Source organism: Ictalurus furcatus, chromosome 21, assembly GCF_023375685.1.
Source record: "Ictalurus furcatus strain D&B chromosome 21, Billie_1.0, whole genome shotgun sequence".
In the NCBI taxonomy this organism is placed as follows: domain Eukaryota; kingdom Metazoa; phylum Chordata; class Actinopteri; order Siluriformes; family Ictaluridae; genus Ictalurus; species Ictalurus furcatus.
The window spans coordinates 3,016,668-3,031,469 of NC_071275.1; the positions used below are offsets into that span (position 1 = coordinate 3,016,668).

At 40.4% G+C, this 14,802-nt stretch overlaps 1 protein-coding gene across 3 annotated transcripts in view; it reads left to right on the forward strand.

The window, feature by feature from the left end:
• Window positions 1–2,299: 2,299 nt before the first annotated feature.
• Window positions 2,300–14,802, forward strand: part of iars1 (isoleucyl-tRNA synthetase 1) — an 84,610-nt gene continuing 72,107 nt past the window's right edge. For 2 of the 3 annotated variants that reach the window (XM_053652813.1, XM_053652815.1), the window contains exons 1-7: window positions 2,300–2,346; window positions 3,484–3,607; window positions 4,297–4,453; window positions 7,460–7,579; window positions 9,814–9,896; window positions 10,112–10,229; window positions 11,186–11,333. In XM_053652813.1, coding sequence (XP_053508788.1) covers window positions 3,489–3,607; window positions 4,297–4,453; window positions 7,460–7,579; window positions 9,814–9,896; window positions 10,112–10,229; window positions 11,186–11,333 — 745 coding nt within the window. In that variant the 5' untranslated portion in view covers window positions 2,300–2,346; window positions 3,484–3,488. Of the gene's footprint in view, window positions 2,347–2,366; window positions 2,503–3,483; window positions 3,608–4,296; window positions 4,454–7,459; window positions 7,580–9,813; window positions 9,897–10,111; window positions 10,230–11,185; window positions 11,334–14,802 lie in introns of those variants that run through there. The other variant, XM_053652814.1, reaches the window with a different exon arrangement.

A 14,802-nucleotide genomic window follows, 5' to 3' on the forward strand; every position in this document is an offset into this window, starting at 1 on the left:
CATGACATCCTCATAGCCGATCATTACAATAGCCTGAAGATCCAGCTAAGCAATTAATCATTTCTGTTTCTCATAATTTGGCCTCAGCTGCATTAGCCTGTAGTTTATTTTTTATTCCAAATGTGATCAACATTTGTGTAAGTACTAGATGTGTTGAGGAATTACATGTTTTCACTCCTACTGGCTGAAAAGGGGACTGCATCTCCAAAATGAATCACATTTTCATGTCTGTCTTCCAGAAGGACAAAGCTATTGTGAAAAGAAAGTTTATTTTGAACATGCAGTTCCCTTTTCAGCCAGTAGGGGTGAAAAGAGCAGTTGTGAAATATGTCCGCTGTCTACCTCTACTGAATGACACTGGTTTCATGTCTCTGTCTCCCAGAAGGACAAAGCTATTGCAAAAAGAAAGTTAATGTTGGACATACAATTCCGTTTTCCACCAGTAGGGGTAAAAAAGGAGGTTGTGAAAGATATCCACATACTCCTCTACTGAATGACACTGGTCTCTATCTCCCTGATGAACAAAGCTATTTCAAAAAGAAAGTTAATGTTGGACATGCAGTTCCCTTTTCCACCAGTAGGGGTAAAAAGAGAGGTTGTGAAAGTTGTCCTCTGGTCTCATGGTGGCCGAGAAGTGCAAAACAAAACACAAATATGAAAACAAAATAACAATTCCGAAAACAAAATAAAAAAATTATAAACACATTATCAAATCCGACAAAACGGAAAAGGTAGGTATATTTTGCGAATGGATTACTTACCGCTGATTGGACGACACATCTGTCGATCAAGATATACAGGAAGTAAGAAATTATGAACAACTTTTGTTTCTTGCACATTAGTGGTCTTCTGTGTTTACTTTAAACCATTTTTTGTCCATAGCAAAACTATAAAATGTTAGAAAATAAAAGTTTATGTTGAAATGAGAAAATGGAATTTATTAAGCGCTACTTTGATGAAGGACATTCATATGCTGTGATTTTGGATATGCTGTTAACATACCATGAAGTACAGATTAGCTCACGCTCTCTAAAAACACACCTAAAGTATGCAGGTCTGTTTAGAGGAAAAAATTATACCCCATTAAATGAAGTAAGGAATGCTATAAGGTCAGAGCTGCATGGTTCACGCGGTTAGCGCTTCAGCAGGAACACAAGTTGCATGTAAAACGTGATGATGTTATGCGGCTGCTGCAAGATCTTAATCCACAGGAAACAGATCAGAGGACACGCCGTAGATTTGTTACATTTTTATTTTAACCGCAGTACGGACAGAACATATTAACATATGCACACACGAATCGACTTTCCAGTACTGGCGCAGCACCACAGCCTGATGTACTTCCTGTACATCTTGATTGACAGATGTGTCGTCCAATCAGCGGTAAGTAATCCATTCACAAAATATACCTACCTTTTCCGTTTTGTCTGATTTGTTAATGTGATTTCGGATTTGCTCATATGTTTTCTGATTTGTTAATGTGTTTTCATATGTTTTCTGATTTGTTCATGGGATTTTCAGATTTGTTAACGTGTATAGAATGTTATTTTGTTTTCATACGTGAGTTTTGTTTTGCACTTCTCGGCCACCATACTCTACGCCCTTTAACAAAAAGACTATTGCAAAAACGAAGAAAACGTGCACTTTCCCCACGGTCCCTTACTGACAGCTCCTCCATGAGCAAGCCTTCCCGGTTTAACTCGCACTGCGACGGCTTTTTCGGTCCAGTGCTCATTATATCGAGCGAAAAATAATGAAAAGTGAGCTTGTGAAACATTATTAGCTTTGCTCTTTTAGCAGTAATACTGTTCAGATTTTTTTGGGGGCATTTTTTATCGCCATGTATCACTGAATATGCGACAAATATCGAAACGAAAACGAATTTAACTCCACTTGAATGAACTGGCCTTGCTGTTCCAATACTTTAGGAGGGTGTGTATCTCCCTCTAGCCACTCTTTAATAGATTCTTTGAGAGGGATGAACGCCAGTTCCCACCTCAGCGACTCTAAACAAGGTTCACAACACCGCCAAGAGAATATCAGGGCTAGCAGGAGATATTAGTTCAGTATTCTCCAACATGGCAGATTATAACACACTTAATAATAACATAATATCTTTCTCTCTGGCTCTCTTACACACACTGTAATGACATTAAGACTGTAAACAGTTCCTCTCATAAAACATCCTTCTTCTCTGAACTGTGCAGATTGAAGCGCGGCTTTAATGTTATGAGTTTATACTTCCGTTTCCGGTCACGCTTTCTCTTCAGTTGCATCATTTCCGCATTGTGAATCGTTCTTCTTCTTCTTCTGCTCCTTCTGCAGTGCCGGCTTCGACCGCCGCGTGTAAGTAACATTTCTGGAAAGACTGGTGTTTGTGCCGCGGTTATGAGTTCAGAATGTCTTCTCTTGTCCATTATAACTTCAGAAAGTACAGCAGCGGTGAAATGTGACCGAGCTGAAGGAGGACTTTAATCCTAAAGCTCAACTTTCAGTCAGAGAGTAAGAGCAAGCTAATGCTAATGCTAAAGCTAAAGCTGTGTTAGACAGCGTCATATAAACCACGTCACTGAAAGCTTTATTTAATAATAATAATAATAATAATCTGTAATAACATTTTAAATAAAATATTAACTCTTAATAAAAAACAGCTGTTAAAAGTTTAATTCAATTTTAGTTCCAAGTGCTTTAACTTGTATATAGTTTACATTTTTGTGTGTGTATATATAATATATACTAGATAATTTTAATTTATATATAACATACATTTCATAGTTTAATTTTTTAAATATAAAATGTTAGCTAGTTTTGATTTATATATATAATTAAACTTTTGTATATATATTATTCTAGATTATTTTAATTGAGATATATATATATATATATATATATATATATATATATATATAAATTAAAAACTAATATATTTTATATATATAAACTTTTAAACTATCTAATATATTATAGTTTTAATTTATATATGTGTATATTAGTTTAAATTCTTATATATAATATATATTGGATAGTTTTGATTTATATATATATATGTGTGTGTGTGTGTGTGTGTGTGTGTGTGTATATTAGATAGTTTTTTCATTGAAAGTCTACACAATACTTTTCACATCACAAATAAAAAAATATATAATTCACAATTTTATGCTTTTTTTTATTATAGCCAAGTATATCAACAAAAACAGACCTCCTAAACACCAAGACAGTAATTAAGCTTGAATTAAACAATTAAGTCATTAAAATGACGTAAATTCATGCACCATCTGAGGGATAATTTTTAAAAATGTATTTCTACTAAAAACACGTACGAACACGTGGTGATGCACGCAAGTCACGTGAAAAATTCCCCCAACCTGTTTGCGCAAGAAGCACTCCCAAAATGTCCAATAATGCCCTTTGATTCGGTGCGATAACGAATAAGTTGGAGTATTTGCGCACTTTCACATGCACTCTGTTGTTGCTATGTTGTAGGCGCCATGGTGGAACCCGTGCCCGAGTCGATCCACTTTCCCTCAGCAGAGGAGCGCATTCTCCAATTCTGGACCGAAAACAACTGCTTCCAGGAGTGCTTGAAACAATCCAAAAACAGGCCTAGGTGAGAGAAAACACTGCAGCTGTCGGCTTGCTTTAATAGTCTTATATGTGTTGTCACTGGGAACGCCATCTTGGTCTTGTCCGTTAGGGTCGTCACGATACCATAAACACATCGTGCGATACTATACCAGCTGAAGTATCACGATACCAGGTAGTGTCAGGGTACCACGCACTGTTGTGTTAATTCACAATTCAAATCTGCAGAATGAACTAAATTTACACAAATACATCAATTTAAATGACAAACCGAATTTTCCTCTGAATACTTTTACATGTATTAATGAGAATGAAGAACTGGCTGTTCTCAAGAAAAAACCTCAAGAACAATCATACGGTTGGCAAGCAACTAATTCAACGTGCCACATATTTCATCTGTTGCTCCTTAGAGCAATGGGGATGCACATGGAAATTGTCTTCAGAGAACTAATGAACACAATATTAGGAATAAATAACTGACTTAAATATTGGCGAAAATAGTATCAACTGCTGCACGTACATTACTTATGGTACTACTGTATTGACGATAAATAATACAGTGGCATCGGTGGTAATTTAACGCTTTAGTATCACGATACTCCCGTAGTACCGGTATACCGTACGACCCTATCGTTCATATCCGTCGCACACGTGGCTGATTGGCTTGTGTTGGATTGTGATTGACGGATAACTGGTGTGCGTTTATGCTCGCAGGTACACGTTCTACGATGGCCCGCCCTTTGCTACTGGTCTCCCACATTACGGCCACATTCTGGCTGGCACGATAAAGGATATCGTCACAAGGTTCGCTCACCAGAGCGGTTTCCACGTGGACAGGAGGTTTGGCTGGGATTGCCACGGCTTGCCTGTGGTAAGAACACAAAATCCGTTGTGTATTTGTGACACCTGATGGTATCCAGGGTTTCCATCTCGGACAACGAGTCATTAGCGCTAATATGCGTCAGTAATTCGCTGTGACGGTTTTGATTGTAATCATTTCAGATCAGGCTCAGGCGGTAGGTGTGATGTACCATAGAAACGATTCCGATGATAATATCGTTCCAGTTTGATTTGTAAAGAATAAAACACAACAGGGCATGCCCTTGTGAGAAAATAATCGATGATGGAGTGCTGTGATGCTACCTGATGTGAATGTGTTACCGGGGTTACCCTGGAGTTAATTATTTTCAAATAACAGCACGTCCCGAAGTTTTGAAAATTTTTTTTTTTATTTTAATCTGCGACCGTGATTTACAAACTATAACAATTTCTCCATAATTTCTATCTGTTTATAGTTGTTTTCGTTATTGAACATCATCTGAACAAGTTAGTTCCTGGTATCACTTATGTTACAGCAGCTATAAACAGTTGTACCCCCCCACCAGCATAATTTTTTTTCCATTGAAGTTAATAAGGCTTATGTTACTAGGAAACTGGTATTTACATCTAGACATGTTAAGCAACATAAAAGACAGCCCACACGAATTGTATCAGACCACACGGTTTTTTTTTAGGTGGACAAAAGTATAGGAACAGATAAGTCTTGAAGTAAATTTAAAGTAATTGACATTTAATATTTGGTTGCATATCCCTTGCTTGAAATAACTGCATCAAGCCTGAGACTCCTCGACATCACCAAACTGTCGGTTTCTTCTTTTGTGATGCGTTTTCAGGCTTTTACTGCAGCTTCTTTCAGGGGTTGTTTGTTTTGGAGGGTTTCTCCACTCGGTCTCCTCTTCAGGAGGTGAAATGCATGCTCAACTGGGTTAAGGTCTGGTGATTGACTTGGCCAGTATAAAACCTTCCACTTCCCTCCCGTTGAGTTGGCAGTGTGTTTTGGGTCTTTGTCGTGCTGCATGATAAAGTTCCCTCCAATAAGATTGAATGCATTTTCTTTGTAAATTGGCAGACAGAGTGTTTCTGTAGACTTCTGAATTCATTCTGCTGCTACAGTCATGAGTCACATCATCAATAAAGATTAGTGAACCTGTTCCAGAACCAGCCATGCAAGCCCAAGCAATGACACTACCTCCACCATGTTTCACAGATCAGCTTGTGTGTTTTGGATCATTAGCAGATCCTCCACACTTTGGTCTTTGCATCACTTTGGTAGAGGTTCATCTTGGTTCCAGAACTTTTGTAACTCATCTCTGTATTTCTTTGCCAATTCCAATCGGACTTTCCAGAGCTCAACCTGACAAACAGCCACACCTGGGGAAACAAGAAACACCTGTCAGTCATGTGTTCCAGTATTTTTGCTCACCTACAAATTGGGTGGTCTGATGCAAAATGTTTTATGTTGTCTGTCGTTTAACGCGTCACCATATAAATAAAAGCTGAAATTCTAAACTCTCTTCTCGTATTCATCTTTTGATCTCAACCCTTTCAACTTGGCTCTGTTCGTCTGGGGGAACAGGTTTTATAAGTCTGAAGGGTGGAGATGTTAAACGTATAGTTGGATCTACTCCAAGCTAATCACGACAGGTTTTCTACGTTTTCTATAACGCAACGATGCAAACGATCTTTAGCGACTTAACGATACAGAAATAATGTTATGGTGGGTGGTACGTTTGATTAAAAATGATTCGATGTCGTAAAAATGATAAAGGCAACTTGTGTGTCTGCCGCGAAACGTAAAGAGTCTCTGCAGAGCAAACGTGGGTGTTTGGTACGGTGAGGAATGTTCACGTGTATCCACCCTAGGGAGCTGTCAGCAGGAGCACTGAAGAATATATATGTGTATATACAGTACACAGCCCAGCCCCGTGACATGCAAAAGCGCTAGTGAAAACCTACACAGTGTAAAATATTGCAGTTGATTTGGTATGATTAGACTGCACAAACCAGCTGATTTGATCTGAGAACGGTCCTAATGGGCTTGACCTAATATTCTAATGAGCACACTCGATTGACATCCCTATGTCTGAGACCTCCAGCCTTCAACAGCACTCCAGCACAAGAGGCAAGAATCAGGACTTTAGAACCGGGTAGGTTGCTACGTGTAAAGTATCACAGAATGCAAGGCTCGCTAGATTCTGTTTTGCTCAGTAGGTTGCTCAGGCTTTAGAGACTTGGGGATAATGTTATGCAAGCTTTACCCAAGAGTAGCCCCTCCCACTTTGTATCAAAAGAGGGAAAATTCTGCTAGTGAAATAATATTAATAATATTAGGTAAGTTATCCATACTTTGTACTGCATTGATGGTGAGTCTTGAGATTTGTGTGTGTGTGTGTGAAAAAATTCCAGGAGATACTCAAACCAGTCCATCTGCTACCAACAGCCATACCCTGGTTAACGTCACGGAGATCACGTTTTTTTTTCTTCACCCCACCCGTTCTTTGCTGCGAATCTCTTGATCTGTATGACCTCTGTATTGCATTGCGCTGCTGCCACATGATCGGCTGATTACATAACTGCATGAATGTACAGGTGTTCCTAATACATAACGACGCACGGATAAAAAGCACACGTGTCATTCTTTAAGAAATGATCAATAGTAAGCGTTGACAAATTGCTACAGTGTAAGAGGAATGGAAAAAAAAAAAATTCACGACGTGCTCTTATAGCTAAATATCACTTGAGGGTGATAACAGGTCCCCGCATCACAGCACCCCGTCGTTGATCATTCTGGGATTATTATAACAGCACGCCTCGTCGTGTTTTATTCCTTACTTAACCCGTTTGTAATTAGCTTTACCGCAGCCCGCTGATCGATGTCATGTCGTTCACTCCCCACCGAGTAATACGTTTTCTCATCTTAGCGTCGTTAATTAAGGACTTTATTAGCTTCTTTCTGCACAGGTTGCTTGTTTACGAATTTGAATACTTTTTCAGATTTCTAACGTGACCCTGTTTTTTTTTTTTTTTTTTTTTTTAGGAATATGAGATTGATAAGTCACTGGGAATTAAAGGACCAGAGGATGTTGCTAAGATGGGGATTGCAGAGTACAACAAGCAGTGCAGGGGTATCGTGATGAGATATGCCAAGGAGTGGGAGGTAAGTGTGTGTGAGAGAGATCTGGGTGTATGATCTTCAGTTCAGTTGCTCAGTGAATTAGAGATGTGCACTTGAATACAATTAGGTGACACGACTCAAATTGCACCAAAGAAAGCACCGCGCTGGTTTAATGTGCACATTAATGGGAATATTTATAGAAATGCTGAGAGCAGGACTGGAATCACTTGCTAATTTCTCAGTCGAATAATCCTACACTTGACTTTTATGGTTTTGGGAAGCCATTTTTATCTGCTTATAACTTCATAGTTCTGTATAATACTAAGCAACAGCATCGGTGTTCCTTAGGGTCGGTTATTTGTTCTCAGAACAAGAAATCTCCCACAAAACTGAAAACAGGAGACGACGCAATTATCCCCAGCTGCAATACTTTTTCCCAGCAACACCACAGTCACTGTCTGGTTTTCTACCCGAGTACAAAAATGTCTAGTATCTAAAGTCTAACCATTACAAAATGTAAAAGGTTGGTATAGCGCTAGTACAAGATGAGCTGAAAAACAAAAACGGGCTCTGTTGGCAAGATTTAATGAGTTCGATCAAGTTTCCCCGAATTTGTCATTTTAATCAGTTAAAAAGAATCTGTGTAGAATAATGAATGACGTCATTTTTTAAAAATGTCATCATGTCGAAACTACTGAAAGCTGCCGAAGCACGTCTACAATTGTATCCCAATTAAAAATGCCAGGATCTCTGAATATGCACGATTATGCAGTTTGGAAATTTCCTGTTATTCCAAATAGCTAGCTAACTGCGCTAGTGAATTAGCTGTCATTTGTCACATATGTCCAAAATGAGCTCTTGACGTGTTGTGCAGGTTTTGCAGCTACGTTGTGGGTCACTGGCCATTTTCAGTACTTTGGTGGGCGTAGCTTTCAGCGTTCAGGGTATTCCTGTCACCATAACTACGTTATCGACTCATCGTACGATAGATGGACGTGACCTCGGTCATCTTTCCCGGTCTCGATATCGCCCGTCGTGTTTACGTGCGCGTTTGTTTATATAAGAATGAACGTCGCCAACATTTTAGCCGGTCGAGCCGCTTCTGTCCTCTCGTCTGCTCCAGGGCATGTCGATTTAAAATCCCAACTATTCGTCGAATTTAAGATAAACCAGCACGGGTTTTAATTAAAACGTACTGTCGAAACGCGAGATATTAACAACGCGCTAACAATGTTTTCTGAAGATGAAAAATCAAGAAAGACTGCTTGTAGTGTTTCAAATAATCCAGTCGTAGTCAATAATGTCGGGGATCGAGCCGCTTGAACGGAACAGCGGTAAACTGAAGCGCTTTACACACGTGAGACTAATCGGGTATATACACACGACGTAAACATGACTCTTCTGCACAAATTGACACGAATGCACACGTGAGCTTGAACGTAAGGAAGGCGCTAGGTAGAAGAGTGAATAGACTCTTTCCGTAACAACGCACTAAATCACACACGACGGATAACTAAAGCATAAAGAATTCGCAATGTTGTATTACAGTCTGTTTTATTTACGTTTCGTTTAGATTTTTTTTCGATTCCCAGTCGAATGTTTAAATATTCTTAAGAATTAAAAGTGCGTTTCTCTTTCAAAGGTTGTACTTGTATTATTATACAGTGGCATAAAATGATCTTAAAATGACAATAATATCGTTTATTGCAGTTATTTCTGAGACAATAAATCGTCCGAGGAAAGTAGTTATCGTGACGGGCGTAGTTCAGGAAGTTTGCTCTATAATCAGCTATATAAATGGATTATTGTGTTAAACATCATATTATTGTGATGTAACTTTGGCTGAGGTGATGGATCTCGGATCCCCCGAACAGCTTGTAATTTCTCACAGACTTGAAGACTTAATGCAGGGAGTGAGGGTGAAATCGCTTGACCGACCTCATTAAAGAACCCAGGAGACAGGCGTTTATTTTTTCCATGGATGATGTAATCGATAATAAGCTGTAGTTCATTACACAGGCAGCTTCTTTTTGTTTGCAGTGTAAGGTGTGGAAATCAGGTTTCGTGACAGCGTAGGTGGCTCTGGTTTTCTTTGATTATATGCCGGTTATTTTCTGAACTTCAGACCAACCAAATCGAATGTATTAACGATCATAATAAAGTGTAGCACTCTTTCATTAACTACCCAAACTAAAATGTGCTGTTGCTCTCTGCGTTGAAATCGAGCCCGTTAACACTGGCTGAGATGCAGAGTAACCGTGGCTTGTGTGATTCAGGTTTCAGTGACGAGGATGGGCCGTTGGATCGACTTTAAGAACGATTACAAGACCCTCTACCCATGGTTTATGGAGACTGTATGGTAAGTCAAGTTCAACCTATATATATATATATATATATAATATGTGTATGTATTGAGTATTTAAAAAAAATTTTTTTTTTACTTTGACCTTCTTCTAGATGCTCATAGATGCCTTGTGTTGTGCAGCATTTTATTAGCAAACACATGCCAAACTTTTCATATGTACCAACATCTGTAGCATTTACACATGGTTTATTGCTGTGTGTCCTTTCCAGGTGGGTGTTTAAGCAGCTCTACGATAAAGGTCTGGTGTACAGAGGCGTGAAGGTCATGCCGTTCTCCACAGCCTGTAACACGCCACTCTCCAACTTTGAATCCCACCAGAACTACAAGGTGCGAATCAGACACGGAGGTTTTAATTCAAGGTTAAACTCCTCTTGAATCTTATAGTTTGGTCAGAATACGAGCACATTTTAAAGATTTGATTCCAATTCCACTGAAAGACATTAAAATGGAAATTGTGTACTGTGACAGTGCCTTCTGCATTCGAGTCAGTGCCTTCTGCATTCGAGTCAGTGCCTTCTGCATTTGAGTCAGTGCCTTCTGCATTTGAGTCAGTGCCTTCTGCATTCGATTCAGTACCCACTGCATTCGATTCAGTACCTACTGCATTCGATTCAGTACCCACTGTATTCGAGTCAGTGCCTTCTGCATTCGAGTCAGTGCCTTCTGCATTCGAGTCAGTGCCTTCTGCATTCGAGTCAGTACCCACTGCATTTGATTCAGTATCCACTGCATTCGATTCAGTACCCACTGCATTCGATTCAGTATCCACTGCATTCGATTCAGTTCCGCTGCATTCGATTCAGTAGCCACTGCATTCGATTCAGTACCCACTGCATTCGATTCAGTGCCTTCTGCATTCGATTCAGTACCCACTGCATTCGATTCAGTGCCTACTGCATTCGATTCAGTGCCTACTGCATTCGATTCAGTGCCTTCTGCATTCGATTCAGTGCCTACTGCATCCGAGTCAGTGCCTGCTGCTCGGCTGTTGATGCAGTAGTGTGAGTATAATCCGTGCATGCTACATCCGCCATGTTGGCGTCGTCACGTGACCGACAGCTTCAGTGTTGGGACAGGGTTCAGTTTTATCAATAGAACCTTGAAAAGAAACTGGTCAAATAAACTGTGCTGCAAAATGACGAATGCAAGTTTTTCAACATTTTAGCACGTCTAGAAACATCATCGTAGGTCTTCAAAATGAGAAGCTGCATCAAACTACGACGCCTGTATTCCAAGCGTCGTCCCATAACTGACCGCACGGTTTCCTTCCTTCTTTCTAACAGGACGTTCAGGATCCGTCCGTCATTGTGAACTTCCCTTTGCTGGAGGACGAGAGCGTGTGCATGATCGCATGGACCACCACACCGTGGACTCTGCCGAGCAACCTGGCACTGTGTGTAAACCCTGAGCTCATCTACGTCAAGGTGAAAGGTCAGTGTCAGTCACCAGTGTCGGCTGTAACACATTCACAGTGAGAGAATACTCGAGAGAGGTTCTGCCTGGATGAACAAAAACCTACAGAAATTGTACTGTGGGTTATATAGACTTGCTGCTCTGGGTGGTGATGATTCTACTGGGTGTCGAAAAAGTCTCCATATAGTCTCACACTCTCCTTTCGGATGTGTTAATAAGTTTGGCGAGTGTTGTGCGTGATGTGTGTGCAGTTTCCTGTTAAAATCCAGCTTCCTGATCTAGACATGAGAACGATTTCAATCCGTTCATTTGTTAGAGGCGTTGTTAAAGGAGATATACACACACACACACACACACACATACATACATACATACACACTATCTCTCTCTCTCTCTCTCTCTCTCTCTCTCTCTCTCTCTCTCTCTCTCTCTATACCGGTTAGAACTTTGGAGACGGAAATGTTTCCCATAATGTTAGAACCCTTTTGATCTGAAGGGGTGTAATTAAATGTTTGTACTCGGTGTCGTAGACAAAAATATAAATCGTGCCGACGTATTCATTTCTTTCATTAGAAAACTAACAATTTAAAATTTTATTGTTTTTTTTTTTAAACGGACGACTCGGAGCGAAATATTCCGAAAAGCAGGCGATGAGAGTCCAGCGTCGGTGGGAACTCCTTTAATACTGTTTGAAAAGCATCTCAGGGTGATTCCTCAAGAAATCGGTTGAGAAAAGGCCAAGAATACGTTTCTGCAAATTCTAGGCAAAAAAAAAAAAAAAGGGTGTCTACTTTGAAGATGCTAAAATACTAAATTATTTAGATTTATTTTGGGTTTTTTATCACAACATAATTCCCATAGCTCCATTTGTGTTCTTCCGTAGTTTTGATGATTTTATTATTGTAACAACCAAGTATGAGAAATTTGGAAGACATGTACGTATAATGCGTAGGACACCCTGTCTAATACATAGGCTCGGATTGAAGCTGAGCGGATGATTAAGCCACTAGAGAAAATGTGGTGATGTTTTTAACACTGAAGTGACCCGTCAGTGTGACCTGCTGTAGTCTTGCTTCTCTGCGCTTGCTTATATGTACATCGCAAGTGGTGTTTATCTCCCCTTTTGAGACATCCAGTGATTCATTCATTCAGTATACAATTTAAAGCGGTTTATTTATTTATTTTTAAATCTCACACTCCACTACAGTAGGTTCGTTTTTTAATAACGCAACTCTCAAGGGTGCAGCATCTTTTTTGCTTGATAGACCTGAAAACTATGCGTTTATAATTTGAGCTAAAGCAGTAGTCGGACGAACCGCGAATAAAATTCACTCAACAGGAAAGCCAAATCGCTGAAGGACAAAGGATGTGAAATTCAGTTCAGTTCAGTTCCTTAAAAACAAACAGTGAACATATTCAAATCGATTCTATAGTTGACTGGAAGCCAGCGTAGAGATGCCATGACCGGTGAAATACTGTCTCCTTTTCATATTGAAGTAAGAAGTCTATAGCGGCGGCATTTTGGACAGGTTGCAGGTGTGAAAGCGTTGGTGTTCGATACGCACTGTATGTAGTGAGATCAGTTCAACGAGTCAAATCTCCCCGATGCCGAACGCGTGTTATAAAAAGCCGGGGTGTATGAGAACTTCAGCTGAAGTCCTCAGCGTTCTTTGGCAAAGATTTGGGTCGAGACCATTCTCAAATCAGGTCACTTCCCAAAAAAACCCCCCTCTTTGTTCACATATAAAAATAGTCCCTGTTCTGCTTTTCTAGTCATCACTTTGCTCCCACAGTAAACGGTTGACCTAGTTTACCAGGCTGAGAGCTATAACATGTGTACGTCAGCAGGGGGCGCTGTTATCCTGAGCGACAGAGCCGAGCCATGCTGCATCAGAGCGATGCCCAGAATACTAATGCAGACACAGGGCTTCATCTTCCTCCTAGACTCCTCAACGCCTGACAGTACTCATTTATTTTTTTATGACAGGTTGACCGTTCCCCCCCCCCCCCCCCCTCCACAATGTACTAGCCCAGGCAGAGAAACAGGATGGTGTAGGTACTGAGTCATTTCCAGCTTTTAGATCTCGCGTTTGCGAACCGCAAAGTCACTTTTTGATGTGAAATCACTGAAAAATAGAGCTCATATAATATGTAATATGATATAATGTATATGATGTATAATAATGATCTAAATCTGGAAATGGAAGTGAAAGCTGCCTGTAGAATGGTGTATATAAAGGGTTGATGGAATTAAGTTGAGAGTATTTTGTTAACCACAACATTGCTACCTACTCTGATCAATGCTGTTAGTCAGGTCAGGCCTGCGCAGTCATCCTTCACCCAGTGCCATCTTTTATTGATGCACTTCCTCTCCCTTCCCTCAATTTCTCCCTCTCTCTTTCGCTCGCTCGCTCGCTCGCTCACCGTCCTTCCTGATGTCTCCTCCAGCTCTTCCGTTTATTCCTAGCTGATCATGTGCTCATGCCTTTGCACACTGCTGCAATTCCTATTTTTAGTTTCCGCGTTAGACCCGGTTCCCACCTGGTCATCTCATGTGTCTCAAGCGACAGCCAGCATTCGGTGTCGTCCCTCACGTCCAGTTGTTCCAATACAGGATGATTGCATCCTAAATTCTGTTTAGCACTGATACTGATGGGGGCAGATCCTGCTATAGACCATAATGGCTAATAAAAAATAAACAATGCACTCCAAGTCATTTTGTTAACAGAGATAGAACTGAGGTTTGTGCTTTGTTTCATGAAAGAGAGGGGAGGGCTTAGCCCCTATATCCCATTTATACCAGCCAGCCATGCGGTACTGGGAGAGGTTTGGGTCATCACACGTGGAATGGCACGCCAACCTCCAGAAATGAGACGACCAGGACTAAATGGAGTGTAGGTAATAGAATGGTACCTGTGCTTTAGTCTGTAGCTTCGGTCACCAGTCTGACTCCCGGAGATCTCCTGGAGAACTCTGCAGGGTGGAAGAGCATTCCTAGTCACAATGATTCATTCAAGAACTTGTTTGGTGATTGTCTAGGTTCTTCCTGCCAAGTCTTGACAACAGCATAATCGATTTTTTATTTTTTTTGGATCGCTTTAGTTATTGAATCTATTATGTTGCTTTAAGGTAAAGTGTCAATGTCTTAGGACAACATATCATGTAATTGTGTCCCATTTGCAGACACAGCAGATACAGACATCACACTGCTGGACATCACGCACCTGCTAGCAGTCTGGGTGGCAAAGGCCAGCACATGCTGCCTCTCGAATACCTTGAAAGCAGTCACGGCGTCATTTTGGACAACTGCTCCCGCATCGAGAGTGCTCAAAGCCCTGTTCTGTTCATGAGTCATCCTCACTTGTGTAACGTTAATCTGATTTACAGACTGGAGAAGAATATTGTCCTTTCCACCCACAGAGCAGGATAGTTATGTTCTCTCGGATGGCTGTGGTATGGTCAGGATCTGAACGTCCAACGGTAATTC